Source organism: Eublepharis macularius, chromosome 14 (genome assembly GCF_028583425.1).
Source record: "Eublepharis macularius isolate TG4126 chromosome 14, MPM_Emac_v1.0, whole genome shotgun sequence".
Lineage (NCBI taxonomy): Eukaryota > Metazoa > Chordata > Lepidosauria > Squamata > Eublepharidae > Eublepharis > Eublepharis macularius.
This window is the reverse complement of record NC_072803.1, coordinates 31,303,837-31,329,953: the sequence shown is the minus strand read 5'-3', so window position 1 is coordinate 31,329,953 and position 26,117 is coordinate 31,303,837. Positions and strand designations below refer to the sequence as shown.

Here is a 26,117-nt window from a genome sequence, read left to right as displayed (position 1 = left end):
CAAAGAAAGGACAGACAGTGTGCACCATCACTGAACCTTGTGCTGGTAGCAGAACAATCTGCACAGGAAAAAACAGCCAGGAGATAAAACATAAAAACAGATTACCTTGCCTTTGGATTAGCAAGGGCATTCCCCAATGGTGGGGGTCTCTGGCAAACAAAAGGGCAGGCCATGGACCATTACTGGGTGTCACAAGGGCAAATAGCCCATGCATCCAAACTGAGTATCTAGGAGTTGTGCCAGTTAGCTGAATAAAATAACTGCAATGCACTGCATTGACATGGAGCATTTGCAGAAAAACAAAGTAAGAAAAGGTATGCCTAGTACTCTTGAAAAAAGTAGTAGTTGTATGACAAAGTCATTTTTCAGAAGATCAGGAGCCACCTGGAGGCATACCGTCATAGTGGGGCCCCCACACTGTCAGGGCAGCCCCTGAGGTGGCACTAAATCTCAGAGCCCTGGGAAGAACAGGGCTCTGGAAGAATGAGAATGGTGCATGTATGCTCTGTCTAGGAAAGAAGAAAACAAATTTTGGCACCTTACGAAGTGTGAAACATAAACTGATGATCACATTCTGCCAAAGTGACATATACAGGTATATAAAAACACAGGACTGCACTTGTGAAAGTGAAAACTCTGAACCATCTTAGTAAAATGTGGATCAACTAATACCGAAAAGTCAAAGGAAACTTTTTTAAACTAGTAGGATAAAAAAAGAGGTCGCCCTGGAAAGGGTTTGTAACCAACCATCAACAGATCAGAGGAAAAAACTATACTGCAGCCTCAAGTGGAATACCCTAGTTGTCATGCATTTTATAAACATCCAAGGGGTAGGAATTCTGCCACTAGCAGTTTGCAACCCAACAGCAGGGACTCTCTGCAGGAAGGGTAGAGATATGTGAATAAGACAGTCAAGCACAACTGTAAACACAACAATATACAAAATTAGATGACCTGGACCTAAAACAGGCTTTTTCATCTGTCCTCCTTAAAAAATAAGGAGCACTCAAAAATAATACCCTTTTTCAGTCTCAGGGAGAATACTTCAATTAATGGGAGGACAGGTGACCCTCCTGAGAGGTGGGAAATACGTTGGGTCTTTTGAGTCCATACTACAACACAGATATGAAAAAGAATTGAAGGAAAACTGTGAGTGGTGGACAAGGCAACAGACCACTGAATTTTTACTTCCTCTTGTACAGTAAATCATCAATAATGACAGACAAGTGAATTTTTCTCCCTGTAGAGTATTGTCTATTTGGACTGAAGAATTCAAAGTCTCTTTGTGAAGTCACAGTAACAGCCTCTACTCTTTATTTATTTATTTTTTAAATTACTAGTACTACAGAAAGGAAAAAGTGGGAACAGGGAGAAGGGGAAGAAACAACACATAACAACACAAACACTACATCTACAAGTAATGCATTCCCTTCATACTGCAATTATTTAACATTAGAACCTTGTAAAATGCTGTTAGATTGATAGATCTTATAAAATACAGACTACAATCAGGATTAGGTCTTCTTCCCCCCTCTGTGTCTCGGTCGCAATTCTCTCTGAACAGCTACAGTCACTGTGCTCATTCCCTCCTCCCCTCCCCCTTCAGGCTTGAAATCCTCTTCTTCTTGCTGAAACTCTTGATGTTTACACACAAAGTCCCTTAGCTGGTCTTCTGATGCTATCTTGTAAACTTGATCTTTATAGCTAAACCAGATACCTTCCGGAAATAACCATTTGTATTTTATTTCACATTTCCTCAGAAGAGCTGCAAACCTTTTATATTTAAATCTTCTTTTCCGAGCTAAAAATGGAACGTCCTTCAATATCTTAACCTTATTGCCCAGAAAGTCCAAGTCCGCATTGTATGAATTATATAGGATGGTGTCCCGAATCTTCTTAGATGAAAAGTCAATAATAATCTCGCGAGGCAGCTGACGCTTCGTTGCATATTTTGAAGAAGCCCGGCGGACTTCCAAAATGGCGCTTTTTAACTCTTCTTTAGTTGCCTTCGCGGGTATCGCCAAAAGTTCCGACGCCAGATCCTTTAAATTCTCATTTTCCTCCTCCTTCACATTCTAGAGACGCAATATTGTCTGAGCACGATCTACTTGCAACCCGATCAGTTGGTTCTCCAACAGCTTTAGTTCTTTGTTTGTTGCCCTCATGAGTGCTGCGTTTTCCCGAGCAGACTTTTCCGCCCCCACCGCTGCTTCCTTAATGGTTTTCACTTCACTCTCAATTAAGCCAACCCTTTGATCTGTTTCGTTTAACTTGTCAACAAAGGGCTTTATGGCTTTGACGACCTACCGCTTTACTAGCTCCTCAAGAGACTCTCCTTTCCCCTGCAAAGCAGCCGAGATGGATTTGCCCATAGCAGGGCTCTGCTTTTTCGTTGCCATCTTGGGGGGGGGGGGGAATCCGCCAGCCAAGTTTTGAAACTCAGTGAGGGGGAAGAAATCCGAGCCTTCTTAGCTTCAAATCCCACCAATCCTTCGCATATGCTTGTAGTAACAGAAGGGATTCGCTACTTACAGGTTTTCACCTTAGATCTGCTTTTTGCCATTCTCCATGGCCCAGCCGCACGCGATGTGCTGCGCAAGTCTGCCGGCCTCCATAGGAGCAAACGGGCAATTTACCCCCCCCCCCACATCGACTTCGGGGGGGTTCTTCCCGTCGCGCTCCGGACCCAGACACCCTCACTGGGAGTCTTGGGGGCTAACCTTCGCAGGTCAGCCACCCGGTCAGGCTGCTCGGGCGCTTCCTCCTGGACCTGCGGAGAGGAGCATCCAACATGGCCGAGAAAACAAAACCGAATCCTCTACTCTTTTTTTTTTTAAAGCATGGACTACGGCAGTCCAGCTCCAGATTAAAGGAATAGGCTCGTCACATACACTACAGTTATAGGCTGTGAAACACACTGATATCTGAAGGAGTAGGCTGAACTCATAAAAACTTATAGCAAATAAATGTTAGCTATTAGGGAGCCATTGGGCTTTTATCTTTTCTACAAAGATGCAATCTGCTATTGGAGATGTTCAGTGGCCTCAATTTATAACACTTTGACCAATACCCTTTATTCCCCCAAGATGGGGTGAAAACATGTTTCATGCTCCCTTCAAAGGGGGTGGTAAAAGGATCATAATGATCTGTTGATTAGCAGCTGAAAGGAAAAATTGCAGCAGGTGGATTCTGCTTCCCATACAAGATAACAGTTTACAGCATTTACAGTCTTCAGTGACTGAATTAGAGATGAAGTGCTACTTAATCTGCAGGCGATCAACAACAACAATGATGATCACTGGAGTGAAGTATAAATTTGCTAAAGGATTGCAGCAGGGGCCCTGACAGTAGCCAACTTAATGAAAGTTTGTGTGTCGAGGACTTCTTGTAGCCCTTCTGAGTAGAAACATTAAGACATCCTTTAAAAAGATGGGCGTGGAGTTTATCTAACCACCACACCTTTCAGCTCCAGTGGGGATTCAATGTGGCTGTAACAGTTTATACCTTTCCATTCCATCCACACAACAATCCTGCAAAGCAAGCCAAGCTGAGAGAATGCGACGGACCCAAAGTCACAGGAAAGCCTTTCAGGTAGAATGGCATTTGAATCTGGATTTCCCAGATACTAGCCCAATGCTCTAACCACTGTACAACTAGTTCTTGTTAGAAATGGTGTCATACAGGAATGACCCCAAAGACAGGATGAAAACAATTATAAGAACTTTCTGCTAGCAATGGCAATTGTAATGCTGTGGAACCTTTTTCATGTTAGTCCCAGGATACTAAAATCTAGAGCAGCTCCAGTCCAGGTTTTTCTCATATCTGTGTATTAGGGCAGCTAAGGAAGGCCTGAGCCAGGCCTTGTGTCCTTATCTTTGTTTCTGCTGAATAAAGTTACTCTGCATTGACTAAAAGAGACCCTCTGCACATTCCTAAATGACAGCTGAATTTTATAGCAATGAGCCTGAGAACCATGGGAAGGGTAGGAAAAAGAGAGTGTGAGCATGCATGGAACCAACAGGAAAAACTTCCTTCAAAAAGCGTTGGGCATAGAGGTGCAGGTTTATCCTCTCTGTTAAAACAGAAGCAGCTGAGAAGCCCCAAGCATTACATTGATGGTTCCAGACTGCTACGTCACTGTGACATAGCAGTGAATCATTATTAATTATCAAGAAGTGTACTGAATTGTACTTGATACTGATTGTGCTAATCTCATATTGTGTAATCCGCCAGTCTCAGTGAGAAAGGCGGACTATAAATGACATACACACACACACACACACACACACACACACAAACAAACAAACAAACAAACAAAGAGATAAATAAAAGATCTCAATTACTCTAACTCAGTTGGACACACTCAGAGAGTATGCTCCACCCAGTTGTTTGACATCCTTCCATTTCCAACAATCCCATCCTACATCCTACTGCAGAGCATTTATGCTCACACATTCAAATGCTGCCCCTTCAGCAGTTTTATATGGGAGATACTGTAATTAACCTAACTCAGATATGCCTTACTCAGATGAGTCTCGGAAAAGATCAGTTCTTTGTCCCATAAGGTATTGGAATGCCCTCATTACAATTCTTATAGTGAACTGTGGATTACTTCTGTTTTAACTAAACTACTACCTACAGTATCAAAAGACTATATTTCCTTATTTACTGATGGATAGAGACTAGAGATAGCCACGAATCGAAATACGAACCAAAGCTCATCACGAACCGGGCTAGTTTGTCGGAGCACATTTCTGACGAACAGCGACAAAACACTGATTTTTAGGGTGGTTCAATTTTTAGTTTGTCACTGGAGACAGCCTGGAGCCGAACAATCTATTCCCTAGGCAATAGGGGGATGGGCTTCTACAAACCTTCTGCAGCCCTGGGAACACCAATGTCAACCCTCTAAAGCTTGATAGGCAGCTCTAGCTGCCAACCAGAGAGCTCCCATTCTGCTCAAAGAGTAGGAGTATAACCCTCACACGAGATGCAAGGGTGCATGTTGGATCATGCAAGGATCCCTGGGAAATGTACTCTTTAAAAAAAACTTCAGCTCAATATGATTCTCAGCTGGGGAGAACTGCAACTGGAGGAACTTTCTCTCTCACACACACTCTCTTGTTTTCAAAAATCCTCTGAGAGTTTTGGATGGGGGTGAGGGTGGGGAATGACGTAACAAGAGGCAGAAAAAAGCGGAGGTGTTTTGCGAGTGAGAGAGAAACCCAGTCCACCCATTCTTCTTCTCCCAGCAGGGAATTGCACCGCAGATTCCCCACCTCCCCATCTCTGAGCTCCTGGAAAATGAGTGGATTTTTGAAAGAAAGAATCTCTCAGTTGAGCAGTTGTTTTTTGTAAGAAAATCCACTCAGCTCAGTTTTCCTCCAGGAGCTTGCAGAGGGAGAAGGGTAAGACTACCGCTCCCAGGGACCCACCCAAGTTGGGAAATTCCTGGAGATGTGGGCAGGGGGAACTTGGAGAGGGTGGAGTTTGGGAAGGAGAGGGACTTCAGCAAGGTATAATGCCATAGAGTTAAGGTTGCCTGCTCAAGGTTAGGAAATTCCTGGAGATGTGGGGGGGGGAGCCTGGAGAAGGGGTTTGGGGAGGAGAGGGACTTCAGCAAGGTATGATGTCATCCCCCGAGGATTGACCTTACCTCATGGATCACCTCTGTCCTTTCCTGTACAAGAATATTCCTGTCTCCCCAAAGAACATCTAATCCTTTCCCCCAAGATTAACCTCCTCTCATAGACAGTCTCTGTTCTCCTGTCCTTTGAAAGAATATTCCTGTCTCCCCAAGAACATCTCCCTGACTGTCCCCTCAATGAGTACTTCTGTCCCCATTCCAACCCCAGAGCAGTTTTTCTGTTCCCAGGAACCATCATTCCACTCTGGGAGCCGTCATTCCATTCTCAGAGGAAGATTCTCTAAATCCATCCCATATTTTCATTGCAACTTTTTGGTACTGCAATGTATGTCAATTGGCATTCGTGGCTCCCATTATATTTAATGGAACTTTCCTGGGGGCACCTGCTTTGAGGGTCTATAACTCGTACATCTGAAATCCAATCTGCACCAAACTGGAGACGAGCCTACCTGGAAGAGAGCCTGCTGAAGAATCCCTGTGAGTTTGGCATCTCTGACTGTTAAGGGGGCTGTTCCACAGCCTCTGGAAGTGACGAGCCATGAACTAAATGAACCAGTTTGTGAAGTAGGGCAAGTTCGTGAAAATTCGTGGTTTGTAGTTTGTGGCACTGCAACGAACCACAAACTGCCATTTTCCAGATTCATGACCATCTCTAATAGAGACCCAAGGATCATGCTGGCTTTGGCCAAGTATCTCCCCACCACAGGCTCAATAAAACATTTAAAGAACCATTCTGTCCCACAAGAACCTGCCTCTCAATAGACCCTTTCCTTTAGAAGTGAGGCAAATGGGTACCTGAGGCAGGGTCTTTTCTGGAATGGCACCCAAACTTTGAACCTCCCTCACTAGATAAGTTTGGTGTCATCACTGTCAATATTTAGGTGTTAAGCGAATTTCATCCTTTCTTTTATGCTTTAAATGGTCTAAAAGATTTATTTTAAAAATTCGTGTTCTACAGCTCTCAGCTTAGAAAGTTTTGAAGGCAGCTTCCAGAGTACTATTAATGGAAGGGAAGGGAGCACAAGATACATTTTATTTAAACTTGCTGCTTGCTAGTTTTGTTCACTTGCATGGCTTTCTTCTTTTCTATTTTTTTAATAAAATATTTGTGTTAAGCTACCTTGCAGACTTTACATTAAAAGGCAGGACATATATGTTCTAAACAAACAAATATAGGGAGGCCCAACACCAAGCATTAAGTAAAACCTCATCCACTTAGGGGTGGGTGCTACGTATGACATTAAAATAGCATATGGGTATGTCACAATTTACCAATGCTTTATGGGAGGCACACATACCTTTTTTAAAATCGCATGTTCAAAAAACAGTGTCTTTCCGTATCACTAGCACCATTGAATGTGCATACACCAACCCAGGGCTTTTTTTCTAGGAAAAGAGGTGGTGAAACTCAGTGGGTTGCCCTCAGAGAAAATGGTCACATGGCTGGTGGCCCCGCCCCCTGATCTCCAGACAGAGGGGAGTTGAGATTGCCCTCCGCACCACCAAGCGGCGCGGAGGTCAATCTAAACTCCCCTCTGTCTGGAGATCAGGGAGAGGGCCACCAGCCATGTGACCATTTTCAAGAGGTTCCGGAACTCCGTTCCCCCGTGTTCCCCCTGAAAAAAAGCCCTGCACCAACCATTAATTTCATGATGGTTGAAGTGACCCTTAAGAATCTCCAAGCAAAAACGTCATTAGGACACAGCTCTACCCCACCAAACATTACATTTCTGGTTTTGGCAGTACTCAGCAACCAGAAACTGTGGGTCCGAACATACGAACTATAGGGGATTTTTTCTTCTTGCAGGTGATCTGTCTGCTGAGAAACCCTGCCCATCTTGCAGAAAATTCTAGGACAGTGGGCACAGAGAAGCACAGGCCCTGCCTATGGGGTCTCATCATTGCTCTACATGAACCAAGAAAGCTCCCTAGAATATACCCACTGCTCTCCTGCAACAGCATATTGCAGGGGAAGATAGGTAGGTGAGAAGTCTCACAGAGTTTTCCTGCCATTAGTGATACTTATCAAAAAACCTATAAGCTTCCAGAGAACCCCAGGGCTTGCCAGGAGACAGCCTGAAAGTTGCTGCAGAGGAAGTGAGTTCCAGGATCTATTTAAATTTGCAACTCCTTAGGAGTGACACAAATTCTCAGCTTTCTCTTCATTCAGTCACTACAGGTAAAGGTGCAAGACGTAAATTCCACTCCAAGACAAGATTCATGTATGACAAGGCAGTAGCAGAGCAGACTGGCTTTTAGATTCTGTCTCTGCCCCCACACCAGTCAAATGACAGCTGCTCTTTTCAGGGGAGTGAGAGATTATTCTGTCTGGAACTGGATTTGGCCAGGTTAAGGTGAAAGCATAGATGCAATGAGCTGGAGATCAGATCAGTTCACTGGTTGATTTCTTGTACAGGATTTTTTCCCCCCTTTAGGCCATGAAGCATGAAACTACCACTGACATTTTGCCCTTCCCCAAAGGGTAGACGGCAAGTAGGCACACTGAAATAGAACTAATGTTTTCTCCAGCTGAGGTCAGCACAACTACTACCAGACCATGATTGTGTTAGAGGGGTCAACTGCTTCTCTACATGTGTATGTTTGTGATCTAAACTGATGAGTGGGAGAGCCTCTCCAACAAACCACTTCCACTCTCTGATCCAGCTTTGGATTCAGCCCTAGAGATGCCTCACCTTCCCACTTCCTGGAATGGAATCCAGAGGCCAACATCTGGAACATAACAGAACCATAAAACTGATCATCCGCTTGTGCTGCTGCTCCTGAAAAGCCTACACACAGATGGAATTCCTCAGTCTACAGTGAAGAAGAAAACCAGAATATTCAAATCTGCAAAGCAGCCAAGTACATCTGGTGGTTTCCTGATACCTGTACCCAGCCATAACTGGCCACCCTGCCCCACGAGTTGTTTAGGCTGAGTGGGTGGTGCAATAAGTGTGTGGCTGTTTTAAAATATTATATTACTGATGATTATATTATGCTGCTAAATTTTATTCTATATTTTATTGTATATTTTATAATGTTGTAATCCGCTCTGAGCCTGCTTGCGGGGAGAACAGAACAAAAATTTAATTAAATAAATAATATTGCTCCCTTTTAAAGAAAGAAAGCTTTTAATAATGGCTCTGTCCATAAGAACTGTCTTGGTAGATTACAGCAAAGGTCTATCTAGTCCTAGTATTCCATTTGTAATAGCAGACAGCCAGATGGTCCTTGGAACTCAAGAGCACAATAGGAAGACAATGAACATCCTGTTTAATCTTCAGAACTTGATATTCAGACACACTGTCTTGGAACATGGAGGTTTTATTTAGCTATCACTTCTAATAGCTGATAGATGAACTTTTTTTTTACAGCCATCGAAACTTGCAGCAGTTATCACATCTTTTAATTTTTCAGTTTGCTTGGAATTTTCCCATCCTGAACAGTTCACAGTCATAAGCAAACTTTGCTGTTTCAGTGCTCATCTTTACACCAGTTCATTTCTTTTTGTAAAAGCTGAATAGCACAGATCCTTGAGGAGCTTCACTGCTTGCTTCCCTCCATTACAAAAACAGTCTTTATATTCGCCCTGTCCCCCTCCTGCTTCTTAACCAGTTACTGATCTATGAGGACTTGTCTTCTTATCCTACGATTGCTAAATGAGCTTTTGATGAGGGACTTTCTCAAAAACTTTTTGGAGGGATAGGTATATATCCATATATAATGTCATGGAGGCAAGCTGCAACAGCTCAGGAGGAAGATTTAGCATTAGACACAACAGTTACAAGTGAGATGAAAGCATATTATAGATTTGTCTGCTGACAGGATTTTGCACACATGTGCAAAGTACAGCTATTTCACTATAGGTAAAGGTAAAGATAGTCCCCTGAGCAAGCACTGAGTCATTACTGGCCCATAGGGGACGTCGCATCACAACATTTTCTTGGCAGACTTTTTATGGGGTGGTTTGCCATTGCCTTCCCTGGTCATCTACACTTTACCCCCAGGAAACTGGGTACTCATTTTACTGACCTCGGAAGGATGGAAGGCTGAGTCAACCTTGAGCTGGCTAGCTGAATCCAGCTTCCGCCAGGATCGAAATCAGGTCGCGAGCACAGCTTGGGCTGCAGTACTGCAGCTTACCACTCTGCGCCACCACTCTGCTATTGTGTACAGACAGAGAGACCACCTCCATCACTCCAGGATCATCAAGCATGCTGCTCCTCCCTACCTAGAAGCGTGTCCACACGGCCAGTATGTAACTACAATGTCACTGAATCCTTTACTAGCAAACTGGGAAACTTTGTCAAAAATGGAGAAAATTAAGCATCTGCTTGAAGGAAGGAAAGGCAGACTAACTGCAACAGCTGAATTACATATCACAGCAAAAGCTATCATCATGCAATGCCCAAAGTCTGGAGTTAAAAACTGTTGATATGTTTTTGTCAGTATTTATATCAATTTAAATCCACTCTTCTTTCAGTGCTAAGGGCCAATTTAATATATCGTTCCTTGGCATTATGCAGTTGTATACTTGGATTCTGCATAAATGTTTTTATTGGTTTTGATTAATTTTACATTAGACTTCCTTTGGCCATATCAGCATTTTTCTTTTAAGTAAGAACATCTTCCACACCAGCTGTCAAGTTTAACTGAATTTGCTTTCCCCCCATCCCCTACACACATACACACTCCTTCCTTGTGGCATGTCTATTAAATTGTAAACCGTTCTGAAAGGAATCCATCTTTTTTTTTTATTTGTAGAGAGGTGATACCAGCAGCAATAAAACCTATTCACCCACTCTGGAAGTAATGGGACCTGAAGCACTGGAATCTTGGATGGCCCAGGAACAGAACTTACAGGAGTCCAATGAAAGAAGTCAAATTACGAGATTCATCACATTTGCCCATTTAACAGCCCTGCTCATTTGATGCTGCAACAGAAAAACTGCTGCCCTAGGACATCCAAGACTTTTCATATCCTGTTGCAATGGCTCATTATTAAGCAGTGGTATCAAAAGAACCTTAATTCCCCCCTCCCCCTCCACTCAGCAGTGTATCAGGAAAACAGCTTGGGGACTTTCACCCATGTATCGCAAGGCATTATGACTGGTGGTTAAATTGGTGTTCCACACAGGAAGGATAAGGACACTAGTCTGTACAAAAGAATAGGTTGCCAGAGCAGATACACAGGGTCTCTGTCACACCAACCTCTGGGGACACTTGCTTTAAAGAAAGATAAATGCAGGTTAATTCAGGGATGGCTAACATGACCTGCTACATGGTACAAAGACATTAAGGACAACTATGGCTAGATGCAAGCATTTCAGGACAGGACTTTTCAGACTCATCACAATGCAAAAAAAAATGCATTTTAAAATGCTTTTTAAAAAAGCAAATGCTCTACAGCCCAAATTAATTCACACCCGGGCACCAAGCATTTCAGCTTCCTCCAATAAGCCTTCCTTTGGATACAGTTATATTCAGCAGTATGAGCCACTCCCCCTCCTCCATCTGCTCAGAAAAGATGAACAAACAAGCCATTGCTGAAAGAAGGAAGGAAGGAAGCATGTTCAGCCATCTCCTAGGCAAACCATGCCAGAGTGAGAAGAGCCCCTCCTCCTGCCATAGAAAAAAAGGGGGGGTGAAAAGTTTAAAAGGAGGGGAGGAGAAGGAAAACACACATATACACACCAGATTCCCAGATACCAAAATAATCCACTCGGTACTGAGACTCCCCCTCATTCATAGGAACTGAGTGGTGGTCAAAGACAGAAGCAAATTTCAGCTCACTCATGTTTTCCCCTCCCACACACACAAACAACATATTAAAAACGGGGGCCAGTTAATGCGCTGGCTTGAGTCATCAGCCGTATGATCAGAGACTGGATCTAAAAAAGGGGGAATTGGTTTACTCACTGTCTTGGGTACAATCTGTTTCTTAGGCTGCCCAATCTTGAAAGGAATCCTGGAAAGGAGAAGGGGGGGGGGGAAGCAGTGCAGATAAGAATTTATGTAAACAAGCAAGCATAACTGCTCTCAGACACCATTTCATTTCAAACAGCATATTCCTCAGACTCATTCTTGAGGGAAGAATTGGGTGGTAAAGGATTGCCATTTGTGCCACGGTCTGAGAGCCAAATCTGAGATTTTAAAAGTAGAAGCTGGCCATTTCTCTGCTCTGTGGATCTGTTTACACCACTAAGCAAGACTCCAGCAGCGAGCTATTCCCTTGCCATGAGTAGATAAGGGTGGCCTATAAGGACGATATGGAAACAAAGACCGTTGCAAATATTTTGATAAGGAACAACAGGGAGAAGAAATTATAAAGCGCTAAGTTTACAGATACGAATGGCTTCAAATGATTTCTGAATGCGATACTACAAGGCTGGCTCAGCTGAAAATTGTTCTCCTTTCTAAGAAGCATCTTCAAAACAGTGTCGCCTGAATTCATTTCTTCAGATGAGCGACCTGTAAAATGAAGGCCCTGTCTACAAGTGCTTCTAGATCTCAATTGTCTCCAGAAAATACAGGGTTTGGGCAGGTGAGCAACACATCAGTGCAGGACTGCCAGTATGCTGGATACCTGCAAACCAGACATTAACTGGGACCACTGCCGAATGAAGATCTTCTGATGCTGAGTCCTGCGTATGCATGCACTCTATTTACCAATACAAATTACGATACATACATTTTCATATATTGTTAATAATAATATTAATAACAACTGTGCTTATATAGCACTGTCTCAGAGCGGTGAACAAAGTCAGTGTTATTATTATCCCCATAATACAGCTGGGGAACTGGGGCTGAGAGGAGCGGCTTACACAAGGCCACCTTCTGAACGCAAGGCAGTAGTGGGATTCGAACCAGCAGAGTACTGATTTGCAACCCAACCATTTAACCACTATGGTCACTGGATATCCATTTACCACTAGTCATGGAGTGATTTTTTTGTGTGGAAAGAATATATACCCCTCTTTCTATCAGAAAGAAGGAATTGTGGCAGCTTTATTGTGACATCATCCATTGCTCATAAATATTCTCACTATTCTGAGGAAGGGTGAGGCAAAGAACGTTGACATTAGTGCAGGTGCTTTAACTGAAGCAGAAAGTCATTTTCGCTTGGAGGAAACCCTCACAATTCTACAAGTCAGGTGAGGAAGCTGTGCTGTTGGCAAGAAAGAGGGAAAGTGCGGGGGGAGGAACGTTTTACAATGGCTGGAGCCAAAGAGCTAAAGAGAGAGAGACTCACATAGATTCAAAACACCCAGTAAATTAACTTCCACCGGACATCCCTATACACCCTCTAGTTATTGTAGCTAAGACAATGGTGGAAAATTTGGCAAATTTGGTTTTGGGCAAGGTTCCTATGCCTTTAACAACTATGCAGATGGGATGGCTACAACAGGCACAGCCTTGCTCAGTTATTTATATCACCTTCTGCAAAAATGTTCAAAGCAATAACCAAAAATGTAATTGCTCTGCAGCACAATGGGGGAAGCTACACCTGCTGAGAAACCCCCTTTTTGAACAAGCATTAAATGTACACATCCCTGTATGAAATCCAACATGTCTAAGAGGTGAGCAAGAGATGGGACATTAAATAGAAATGAGCCCACATGGCTTACTTTAAATGCACTAGTGCTTCCAGTCATACAGGCATTTTATGTACAGTTTGTCATGCATCCTTCTCCTTAACTCCATTTGTAACATGCCAGCTTCATAAATCAAGTCTCACTTGTAACCCCTATAAAATCCATACCTAGTTGCAGAAGCTCAGAGATGGGGCTCAGGGAGCCCACTTCAAAAAAACAGAGTGGAGGCAAAGAGGAATTCAAAAAGGGGCAGAAGGGTGGCAATCTGGCCTGGACACAAGCGCTTTTGTTTCTGACAAAAAAGCAAAGTGATTTGGGCAATGGAATGAGGAGGGGGTCCCAGTCAATTCCAATTTATTCATATTTACATCCCAGCCTCTTTTCAAGAGTCATGGAGCCGATTAGATTAGGCTGAGAAACTGGTGACCTGTAAACTTTGGAGCTGAGCAGGAAGTTGCATTTGGGGCTTCAATACCCCAAGACAAAACTACCTGCCAGCAACTCTTTCAGCCACGGGCACCTTTCCACAAATACCACACTAAGGAAGACAACACAGGCAGCTATATAATCTAAGTGGGGGGGGGGGAATAAAAAAGCCACTTAATGTCTCATGTCCCTCTTTCTTTTGCCCTCTTAACCAACTGCCACCATTTTTTTCCAACCAAAGGTATAATTTTGCCACCAATAATAAACCTAACCTGCAACCCATACCCTTCCTGAACTGACCATGGAGCTCAAACCAGCCTTAGTCATAAGTGTATAAATTTAATTTCTAGAGTGTTTCCTGTTTATTGTTCTACTGCAGGGCTAATGTAATTTTAGTCTATTAACCCCTTCTTGCCTTGCTGGCACTCTCAACTGTGATGAATCACACATCTTCCATAAACAAGCAATTGTCTGGCATGTAATTACGCTGTCAATAGCAACATGGATGCTTTGGGGGAAAAACGAAGAAGTTAAGGATTTCCCACTTTTAGTTGTACATGGACAAAAATGTGAAATTGGGGTATTACCATTTATTATGTGATATTGTTGCAGGTTCCTGGCCAATGAATTAAAAGAAGTACAATAAGAGCTAGCCATTATTTTATAATTCCACACCCATGGAATTAGTTTGTGTGATCTAATATTTTATACATATCCTATTTATTTTATTTTACTTAACTTATACCTTGCCTTTCTCCCCAGTGAAGTCCAAAGTGGCTTGCATCATTCTCCTCTCCCCCATTTTATCTTCACAACAACCCTGTGAGGTAGGTTAAGCTGAGAGTGAGTGAGTGAATGGTCCAAGGTTACCTAGTAAGTTTCTATGGCAGAGTGGGGATCTAATCTTAGTCTGACACTTTAACCACACACTACCACACTGGTTCTCTAAGTTAAGCACATTCATAGAACCTTAGTTTTCAGGGGTTTTTAAAAAATTAAGGTCCTAGCCGCTCATGGCTGTAGAGTAGAAAGGAGACTCCTCTGGCCCATGTGACAAATGAGGCTTCCCAGGAAGAAAATCTTTCCTCTTTCTGTCCTCTCCTTGTAGTTGCTCTGAGCTAGGGTTGCCAGCTCTAAGTTGGGAAATTCCTGGAGATTTGGGGGGTGAAACCTGGAGAAACCTGGAGAAAGTGGGGTTTGGGGAGGGAAAGGACCTTGGCATGGCATAATTCCATAGAGTCCACCCCCAAAAGTAGCCACTTTCTCCAGGTGAACTGATCTCTGTGGCCTGGAGACCAGTTGTAGTTCCAGGAGATCTCCAGCCACTACCTGGGGGCTGGCAACCCTACTCTGAGCAGAACAGGGTACAGTCAAAGAGCGGTCAGAAACAAAAAGAACAAAGCCAAAAGAGAGAAGGCAGTAGATCCCGTAAGAAGGGGGGGGGATTAGTTTCACCAGGAAGGAGATAGCAGTTTCTATAGAATGACTGGGATGGAAGCAAACTTAGGAAGGATTATAAGTGAAGCTAGAAGAGAAAGGCAGGTGCTTTAGAAGTTTTAAAATGAGAAGCAAAAGAAAAAGAGAACGAGCTGAAGCCACTGAAGCCAACTATGCCATAATATAGAGTATCTATCCAGGTCTGTAAGAAAAACCTCCAGTACACTCAAGTTCTGACTGCAAGTGTAACTTTGGTATTATCACAAATACATGTACTCTGTTAAATACACACACACAAGCACAGGTATATTCATTTAAAGCAACTGTAACTGCTCTGACATATGGGAGATTATACATTTATTATAAACAGTCCCAGTGCTAACTTTTCTCTTACAGAGGTCATGATTGTGCTTTCCTGAGAAATAAAATGGGTTGTACCTGATATAGGGTGCAAGGAGGGAGCAGTAATGATTACAACCATCTGATGTACTGAATGCAGACGTTGGTAGTACAAGAGCTTAGCACTAAAGGTGACATTGTACCGAGGATACTTGGTTGTGTGCAGAATTCAACTTTATCGCTGATGTGGACTAAGTTTTTAGTACTAAACCCTTGTATGACTTCCAGTGATTATCACCACATCATGTGCAATTATAATTGCTCTGATTATTATCTTTAATCATCTATTCCTTACATGAACACTGTAGGGGAGGAAATATCATCAATATACTTTAGATAGGTGGCACATCAGATACGAGACCAGAGTGCCAAACAGTCCACAAGTCAACTGAAAAGTACCAGCACAACTTCCACACAAAAGCAGCACCTCAGTTCTACTGGGCTGATATGTATGAAAACAAATGGACAACATCTACACAAGGCTACAGGCCTCAGAGTGGCACATCTGCACAGTAAACTCATTGATCCAGTTATGTTCTACTTATTCCTCATCTCCTTCTGTCACAATGTTGTTGCTTATTTGTTTACCTTGAAAAATTGTGAAAATCCTCCAGTATTCAAAATAAAGCATTCCAAATGAAAGTGTTTATATAAAAGAAAATATAGGTTAGTGTTACTAAAGTAACAGGCAGTGCACAGTACTATAGTCTATAGTCCCTTTCCCTTTATTGAAGAATCTCTTTGAACCATTTCCTTACAAAATAGCCCTGTTACCTAAGTAAGAAAGCCCTCCTGAATAATTATATTTTGCACAGTTTGAGGCAACCCAGGACAGTGAGAATTACTCTGACCACTTCAAGCAGGCTGTGTCATAAAGTGGGGGCCACTACAGAGGATGAGTGTATGGGCACCTATTCATTCAGCATGGAGGCTTGAAGTCACTCGGAACAATCAGTGGGCTTAGACTCGAGTAACTCTGTTTAGGATTGCACCATTCAGCTATACATTGTACTGGGAGTCTGTGGAAGTCGTAAGGCTCAGGGAGGAAAATAGCAAACCTGTGAGGAGTTGGTGAAGGAACACATAACCAGGTGGAGTTAGTTGGGACAGAAATGCCATGTCTCTGTTAGACCAGCCAGGTCAATCCCCTCTTCCTACAACAACCCAACAAGGGGTGCCGTTTTGTGCCTTACTGTTCTGCATTGCATAGTATTAGGAAAGAGGTAGGGAAACTGTGTGGGGAGGGGGGGCAGCGACTGCAATGTCAACTCTCAAGATGCTATGCAGATTAGTTAGGCAACTCACATCCTTGCCTGATACAGGTCATCTTTGATTAATCCTATCCCCGCATCTACCAGCTCCTGTCTGCACCGGAATCGTACATTTATCAAACATCTTGCTCCAGGTAGAGAGTGCCCCTACAACCACAGCAATATTTATTTTGATTTATTTAACAAAACTGTTATCCTGCTTTTCTGCCATCACAAGGGCCATCAAGGCAGAAAAGTGGGGAGAGGGGGAGAGGAGTTTCAGGTTCCAAAGAAGAATGGCCTGCCTGAAGAGGGCAGGGAGGTTCCCACTCACCTGGCTTCCAGCAAAGAATGCAAAATTGAATTATTCAGGAGGGCTTTCTAACTCACTATTTCCCTGAATGTCCTAACTGTTGTTCATTATTGTACTTTGCTCAGTGAATGTCCTAGCTATCGATTATATTGTATTTTCACTGCACTGTTGTAATCCGCCTTGGATCTCAGTGAGAAAGGAGGATTATTAAATAAATAAATAAATCATGCGAAGACATAAAAGCAGCCATTAAAATATTAAAACAATTAAAACATGAAGGAGATATCTCTGAGGGCATGCCAAATGAAACAAAATCTTCACCAGCTGGCAGATGACAAAAGAAGGGATCAGACAAATCTCCTTAGGGAGAGAGTTCCAGAGTTTTGGTGCCACAACTGAGCAGGCCCTCTTCCGGATCGCCACCCTTCTAATCTCAGAAAGCAGGGGCATCCAAAGCACGGCCTATGAACGTGACCACAGTGGTCGGGTAGGTTCCTAAGGGAGTAGGTGGTCCTTCTCATATGTTGGTCCTAAACCATATATGGCTTTAAAGAGCAGCACCAGCACCTTGAATTGTGCCCAGAAACAAACTGGGAGCCAGTAGAGATGGGCAATATGGTTCCTACAACCCACACCCTGGTTGCAGTATTGTGCATCAACTGAAGTTTCCAAACACTTTTGAAGGGCAATCCCACGCAGAGTGCATTGCACTAATCGAATCTAGTAATCTATGCCACATTCAACATGCTAGTGATCACAAAGAACCATGCAACAGTCAATGACAACAGTTGTGATGTGTTGATGTTAGCATTGTCCAACAGGTGGTGTACTATGTCACCTGTCCCTAATTTTCTACACTATTGTATCTCTTGCACTCACATCTATCTGTTTTGACATCACATTACATTCTAGCACTTCCTTACGTACATATTTAAAGTATATGCAATGAAAAGTAATATCAGAATTAATCCAGAGACTAGAATAGTTCTTTACAGAAGAAAAGGATTTGACTCCACTTGTGAACTATTTGAATAAATTATTCAACATGCAAAATGCCTAATACCTTGCAGTTTTTCTGACACCCCTTTAAAAATTGTACAATATATCTTTTTAATAAAAATCACTTAATCATACTCAGAAGGGCAGTATACAGCCTCAGCGAGGTCAGGACAATGAATCCTTACTACTTGTGCTGTAGGCGGGGAAGGGGAGTAATTTTCATTAATGTAGCAGCAAACAGAGTTGGACTCTTAACTAAACAGAAAATAAAAGTCCATTCAGAAGTAGCTGCCCAGAAGCAAAATTATTCAAGGTAGTAGATAATTGAGAAACTACACTGACAGACAAGGAAAGCAAGAGTGTGAGCAGACACTGACTGTTAATTAGCAAATCAGGCTTTACAGATACTAATTGACAGGTCAAGTACATTTTTGAACTAATAATTTACTTTTTTCTTCTAATTAAATGGTTCAAGCTTTGCATGTGTATTGATCGCTTTGCATAAAGCATCTAAATTCTGTAACTACAAACCTTAAGGTCCATAACTGGCACACAAATGGACCAGGTATCCCATACTGGGGGCAGTGGAAACCTGGCGTCTTTTGCCATAAGCATGCAGATTGCCAGAGGAGGGAATTGCTGGCCTAATCTCCCCTTTGCTGCAGCGCCACAACAGCACCTGGCTGGAGGGCACTACTGTGGCTAACACCACAGCATGGATCGGGGGACACAAAGGCCAATCAGATTCCACTCTGTCCTGGCTCCTCAGACTGAACTATTCTTAGACAGCTCATCCCTACTTTTGCCTGCTTGCCTTTGAATCACCAACACCAAGTCATACAGTGCTCTTCTTCTATGCAAACACTCAGCAGTGGCAGTAATGACCACCAGTTCAGGAAGGTGGAGGCTAACTCCACCCCAACCCCACAAACGGGGGGGGAAATCTAATAATTGGTTCCATGGAAGAAATCCTCAGATGCAGCAATGGGTTAGTGCTACATGCAAGAATCTCTAGATTCAGCTCTCTCTATTATCTTCGATTGCAGCCAAAGAGGATGCGGCTTCTTCCTACTGGCTAAGCAGCCATCCCATTCTATTCCACTTGAAGCTGTAAGTGGCTTCTTAAGCTCTGTTATCTTCCAGAGGGGCCAGGAAGACAGCCTCCCAGTCTGACAGTCATTCCATTATAGGCTACTGAAAGTAGTAATGGTAACTAATGTTAATGCATCTTTCAACATTGTAAGGTCACTCTGAGAGCTTTTTTTTTTAAGTTGAAAAAGAAACTAGCAAATACATCAACTAAATAAAGCAGACTGGTACCAGTGAATCCATAGCTGCACAATGTGTTGTGCTACCACAAGGACTAGTAACCTGGCTAGAATGCAAGGCTGAGATTTCTTCTTAAATATCAACAGTGTAGTCCTAATTAGAGATGGGCATGAACAGCAATAGGAACTTTAAAAAGCCACGAACAGCCCAATCAGCTGTTTGTGAACAAGCTGTTGAGGCCCCATTCTAAATGAACAGGTGGTCATTGCAAGCCTCTTCCTTGCTGTTCATCAAGCGAGACAGTCTGGCACCTGCAATCAATTCCCTTGGCAACCGGAGGCAGGGACTGCCTGAACTCTGTCTGAACTCCTGCTGTTGCCCTGGAAACCCCAAACTAAGCCCAAATTAGCTTGATAGGCAGGTCTTCCTTTCAAGTGTGGAGCTCCAAATTTGTTACAAGGAAGCAAAGAGCAGGGGGGAGGGGGGCTCCCAGCTCTGGTTTTGCAGACAGTGAGGAAGAGACAGGTTGCTGTTGGCATTTTGAGAGAGAGACAGGGAGAGTGCATTGGAGCTTTAATTTTCTTTGTGTGTGGTGGGATAGGGATCTACCCCTTCCGTTTCCAGGGCTGCTGCCAGGCTCTGGAGCCAAGCTATTATTTATTATTGGTACATTTTCTGCTGCCTGCTCAGGTAGGGGTTCGGGGAGTGGTGTGGTAGGGATCTTGATGCCTGGAGGAGAGCCTGCTGGCCCCCATGAAGAGCGAACAATGAACATGTTCGTGAACAGGTCATGTTTGTCAGTGTTCGTTGTTTGTTGTTCGTGGATGGCAACGAACAACGAACACCATGTTCGGTTTTTTTTCCTGTTTGTGCCCAGGTCTAGTCCTAATCAGAGTAATACCCCTGTCTAAGTCCATTAAAGTCAATGGGCTTTAGAGGGGTGCAGCTCAATTTTGGATTGCACTGTAAACATCAAATGCTAAATTACTTTAACCTAAAATTAACCTTCTAATTAAAATATGAGATCTTTCAAGAAGGGCATTTCCTGACTATTTTTTAAGCCAGAAGGGAGGAATGCACAGACACAGTTAATATAAATAAATCTAAGTGAGCAGCAGGGAAACCTGATTTAGTATAGTCATTTTTCAACATAGAATGCTTAAGTTTTCCTAGACCTTCATCATTATGAAAAAGAGAGAGAGAGAGAGAGAGAGAGAGAGAGAGAGAGAGAGAGAGAGAGAGAGAGAGAGAGAGAGAGAGAGAGAGAGAGAGAGAGAGAGAGAGAGAGAGAGAGTTCTCATAACTACTCCATGGAAGCAGCAGGCTGTGAGTTTGCCAGATTTGCAATCGCTCCCCTGTTGAGCTACTTCATCTTAACCTACCATGCCAGTTTGAAATGACAGGGATTCATCCTTTTTAGCACTAGTTTCTTCTGAGAGAGAATTAAATGAGCCTGCCCCCCCTTCATGTGGGCTCATTCTACTTTACACCACTCAGTACCATGTATGAAATGATACCAGAAAGTAAGATATTTCAAATATATGTCATGTAAAAGAGAAGGAGGGAAAAGATGTAGAATTCTCATGCACAAAAATCTTGAATGCAGAGAGAGGACAAGTCAAGGCTCTCTTTTTGAGCAAAAAGAAAAAAGGAAATTGGGAGGGATGCTCTGAAGTGTTCTCTGTCTAATAGTAAAGAGTCCAGTAGCACCTTTAAGACTAACCAACTTTATTGTAGCATCAACCTTTATCTAATAGTATCTCTGTTTGCACTGGAATTCTAGCTGACTACTTGGTGTTTTAAGGAAGTAAGCGCTAACAGCCTATTTTTAGAAGTATGTACCCAAGTGAAGACTGTTTTCCAGATTCTATATTTTTGTAATTCAGTTAAAATATATGGTTAAGTGAAAAAGATACTCATGCACAATAATAGCCCCTTCTGTACCAGCGACATAACCCCTCATTATCCCTGAATTCAAGCCAAAAGGCATGGAATCAGCTTGTATGTGGCCATTCACACCTCTAATGCTTGGTCTGCACGGCCCCGGGGTGTGTGTGTGTTTTTTTGTGGTCATATTTGGGCAGCTCCTTTCCAGCTGGTTATCAGGCCGAGAACTGGACGGTGCTGATGATGACAACCTGCTCATCTTCAACAAGGAGGCAGCTTTTTAAAAACTTTCTATTTGCAATACCTGTGGATGGAAATGGGGGTGAAATTGACCAACCTCCTCAACTTAGCTAAAAGGTGAAATTGACTATGGCTGGTGAAATTGACCAACCTCCTCAACTTAGCTAGAAGGTGAAATTGGTCAATTTCAGTTGTACCCTGCAAAAAGAATGAAAACGGAACTTTCCCCTCCATGCTTTCAAACCAGCGAATCATCAATCCTGCGCAGGACTTAACATTTTTTTTAAACAAGGAAAGAGAGGATGAGAGGGGAGATGGAAAGGGAGTGGCTAGATACATGAGAATAGCTAATCACAATGAAGTGGGCTGGCAGGGGATAGGAGAGGGGAGAAGAAGGTGGAACACCCCAAAATGGAATAAAGAGCGTGCATGGGGAAACAGCAGATCACAAAGTGGATTTTTTTTTTAAAGTCATGGTATAAGCACTCTGAGGAAAGCTGGGGAAAAGCCACATACTCATGGCAGCAAATCTGGTGCAGTCAGGGAAAAAATGCTGCAATATGAGAACTGAACTAGTGAAACAGACCCGTGCAGAAGGGGCTACTGTTAATGCATTTCTAAAACAACCATTCAGTGTTCAAAGCCTTAAGAATCTGCTAACATTAAAAAGAGCTCATGAACACAACCTGATTTTGGCATCAAAGGTCATATTTTAACTACCTGTAGCAATACAATGAGATCTACATGCATATGCCTTTATCTGACTGTACGACTGGTCAAAACTGTACCAAATCTAGACACAAAATGGATGGTTTCCAATCCAGGATCCTATGTTCTGTCGTTGGTTATGGAATGTAGGATTTGGGCTGCAGTCAGAGCTAGATTTGAGCAGGAAGCTCAGCAGGCAGACGATATTGCTTGACTGACCAGCCAAAGGTCATTTACATCAGGTCTGATTAATCCAGAAGCTTCTTATTAACTGGAAACTGGCCTAGATGGCTTTAAAAGGAAATTAGACAAATTTACAGAGAATAGTTCTATTAATGGCAATTAGGTCTGAAAGCTATGGTCAAGTGGCTGCAGAAGATCATGCCCAAGCTTAATCCTGATAAAACAGAGGTGATGCTGGTTGGAAAGGCTGAGATTTGGTAGACAGTTATGCTACCAACTTCGTAAAGTGACTATCTATTAACAGACTCAATTAAGATCTTAAGAGTTCTGCTGGATCCACCCCTTCTGCTAGAAACATGGAAACGAGGTGGCAAAAGGTGCCTTTTAGTGAATTCATTCAGTGCAAACATTATTCCCAGGAGAAAGAACTGGATGGGCTTTTGGTCTGAACCATCAACTTACATCATCCATGATATTGGACTACTGTTGTATGCTCTATATGGGGTTGCCCTTGAAGACAACATGGAAGCTACAATAGGCGCAGTACAGAACAACTCCATTAACAGGAATTAAACATTATAAGCATGTCTCCTTTAGTTTGCAATCGTTACGCTGGCTGTCAATTTGCTTCCATGCTCAGTTCAACGTAATAGTGTTAACCTTCATGATCTGGGACACTCATATTTGTGAGACCACCTTCACCCATATGGGCCCAATAAGGAAGCTCTGACCACCAGATCAAGATTACAAGGTCTCCCACTTAGATCAGTAAGAGTAAGAATTGTCACTGCTCCAGCTTGTGCTTTCTCTGTGTTTATACCTGAGCTGCAAAACAGGCTTCCAGATTTCGGGGGGGAGGGGGGATCCTCGACCTTGTGCTGGTTTCCGAGGCAGTGCAAAGCAGATCTCTTTTGTTGTATCTTTGGTAGCCCAGGAGTGGAAGTTGTGGCTTGCTTCCTTTTATTTGTATTTTCTGCCAATGTGATACTGTTTTTTTCAAGTATCTGTAAACTGCTTTAAGTCCCACTGATCAGGAGAAAAGCGAGATATAAACATTTTAAATAAATAGCTAAACAAGACCTTTGGGTTCATAGACTGTATATCTCTGAACAGCAGTTGCTCAGGGAAAGGAAGGCTTCATGACTTGGCTTGCGAGCATTTGGCTGGCTGGTGCAGGCTCCAGGAGAAAGAACTGGATGGGCTTTTGGTCTGAACCATCAACTCTTCTTCAGTCCTGTTTCTTTCTGTACCTGAAGAGGGCTCTGAAGCTGGAGAACACACGAAGTAGCTCACTAGCCCCATCCCAGGCTCAGCCAACCATGGTTCAAGCTCTGGATGCCACAACACAGACCACCCTTCTTCTAAACAATCATTTTATTAATTGTTACATCCATGACAAAATCCAGAGAGGTGGTGTTCGAATGCATGCAGCTTTGCAAAGAAAAACCTCGGGTTCTCTGCATGTGCTTTAGTTCCTGTACTTCAGTAGGGTGAGAACACATCAGAATTACATTTGGAGTGTGAAATCCTTTGAAATTATATTCATAAGTGGAGCGCAGCCAAGACACTGAACGAGAGCATTTCCACTCTGTAAAGCTGCCTTGTTAACTAAAACAGTTTTATCTAAGTGATCCGTGAAGATTCCTGGCTTCATTCCCTTGGATTGGCAGGAGAAATCCTGAGAAGGAAGCTCACCCAACTATGGGCTATCAGCCTGGCCACCAAATTCAAGAATAAAGATTTGAAAAAAGAAAGTTTCCACCAAGCTGTTTAAGTGGCCTAGCAAGGTACATGTTTCTTGTACGCTTTCTTGTCTCCAATGCCAGAGGATCCAGCTGGAGGGTGGGGGAGAGAAAGAAGACCCATTTTTATTTATTTTATTTATACTACAACTTTGTCCCCAATGGGGACCTAAAGAGGCTTACATTGTTCTCCTTTCATCTATTTTATCCTCACAACAAACCTGTGAGGTAGGTTAGGTAGGGTGTGTGCAACTGGCTCAAAGTTATTCCTTGTGCTCCTGTGGAAGAGTGGGGATTAAAACTAGGATCTCTCAAATCCTGGTCTGACATTCTCACCACTACACCTCACTGGCCATGTGGTCAAGGTCAGATGATTCCAACTCCACCATCACTCTCTTCACCAATCTGCCTTGTTCAAGGCGCTGCCACCATAATGGCCTTGCTGAGATCCAACCAGTGCATTGAATTGACGCTGAGGCTGGAGAGGCAGAAAGAGAGTCCTTCCCCACTTACATTCAAGCTACTACCACCAACACTACAAAAAGATAACAGCGGGTGGAGCTGAATCCTAATTTTCCCCCTCCGCTTTGCATAGCTTTACCCACAAGCTGCAGTATAACCAAGAAACGCAGCTTTCATACACGAATTACAATTTTTATTACACTTGCAAAAGGTCTTCATTATTTATTTATTATTTTTATTTATGTCATTTATAGTCTGCCTTTCTCACTGAGATGCAGGGCGGATTAATATCAAGGACATTTCAATAAACAATGCCATAGGGTAAATAAAAACAAGTTTACAAAAACTTAACATTAGCAAAAGTCCGATACAGAGTTGAAGAAATGCTGAAACACAGCATAAGCAATTCTAGGAATGACAATAAACAACACAGAACTACCGAGTAGGGTCATACCTAAAGCAACAGGTAGTACACAGGAGCACATACTTAAAGCAACAGATAGTATGTAAGGCAACACAGTGGTGAAGTCTACGGTCCCTAACTCATTCGTGAAGCATCTCTTTGAGACCACCTCCCTACGATACAGCCCTCTTATCTGAGTAAAACGTCCTTTTGAATAATTCAGTTTTGCATTGTTTGTGGGAAGCCAGGAGAGTGGGGGCTCATTCAGGCAGGCCGTTCCATAGAACAGGGGCCACCACACGTGTACAGGCTGCTTTTGATTTTGCCTATGTGCAGGGTGGCACCTGCAGGAGACCCTGTTCGGATGAGCAAAGCTGCTGTGGAGGAAAACAGGGAGAGAGGCGGTCCCGTAGGTATGCCAGACCAAGGCTGTCAAGAGCCTTCTTTGTGATAGCCAATACCAAGCATGGTAAATGATAGGTAGCCAATGGAGTGACTGCAGGATGGGAGTGATATTTATGCTCCTGCTTGCTCCTGAAAACAGCTGAGCTGCTGCATTCTGCACTAACTGGAATCTCCTAGTTAACTTAGATGGGAGACCTATGTAAAGTGCATTACAGTAGTCAAGTCTTGAAGTTACCATAGCATGAATCCATCCATTTTTGCAAATCTAAATCACAAGCTAAGGGTGTGTGACTTGCCCAGTGACTCCATGGCAGAGGTGGTACTTTGGCACCAGGCCTCTGCTGTCTGCCCACTAAGATTACACTGGGATGCAGGACTCTCAAAAGGTCCAATCCAACTATAACAAAAGCATCTTGAACACTGTAAGCTATCCACTCCTTTCCTAGCACAACAATCAGTCCTCCAAACAGCAAATGATTTAAAGAAATCACTTGATGCTATTTGTTCATCTTTGGAAAGCTCTGTCACTTCACATACAAGAAGCAGGGAAGGTTCAGACCCAGCCTGCACAGGTGCAAGAAGTGGGAACACAAGATACAATTGGAAATAATATATCCTGTCATTCTGGGTTTCTTGCTGCTGTGCTGCACGGTGTCCATGGAAACTGCATGAACCGTCCCACCCTACTCCCCTTCCTTATAGGAACTCATAGCAACCATTCCAAGCAGAACACCCAAGAAAAGAATTAT

The 26,117-nt window shown here is 43.0% G+C and overlaps 1 protein-coding gene and 1 long non-coding RNA gene across 3 annotated transcripts in view; one reads left to right on the top strand and one right to left on the bottom strand.

Moving 5' to 3' along the window:
- LOC129342438 (uncharacterized) overlaps positions 1-8,698 on the top strand; it is a 36,980-nt gene extending 28,282 nt beyond the window's left edge. Inside the window, exon 4 of the long non-coding RNA XR_008598217.1 lies at positions 8,312-8,698. This is a non-coding gene — a long non-coding RNA (uncharacterized LOC129342438). The remainder of the gene's footprint in view (positions 1-8,311) is intronic.
- BIN3 (bridging integrator 3) overlaps positions 1-26,117 on the bottom strand; it is a 114,932-nt gene that overhangs the window by 62,883 nt on the left and 25,932 nt on the right. Inside the window, exon 2 of one of the 2 annotated variants that reach the window (XM_054998206.1) lies at positions 11,567-11,615. The exons of the other annotated variant lie outside the window; for it this stretch is intronic. Coding sequence (XP_054854181.1) covers positions 11,567-11,615 — 49 coding nt within the window. The remainder of the gene's footprint in view (positions 1-11,566; positions 11,616-26,117) is intronic. 2 annotated transcript variants of the gene reach the window in all.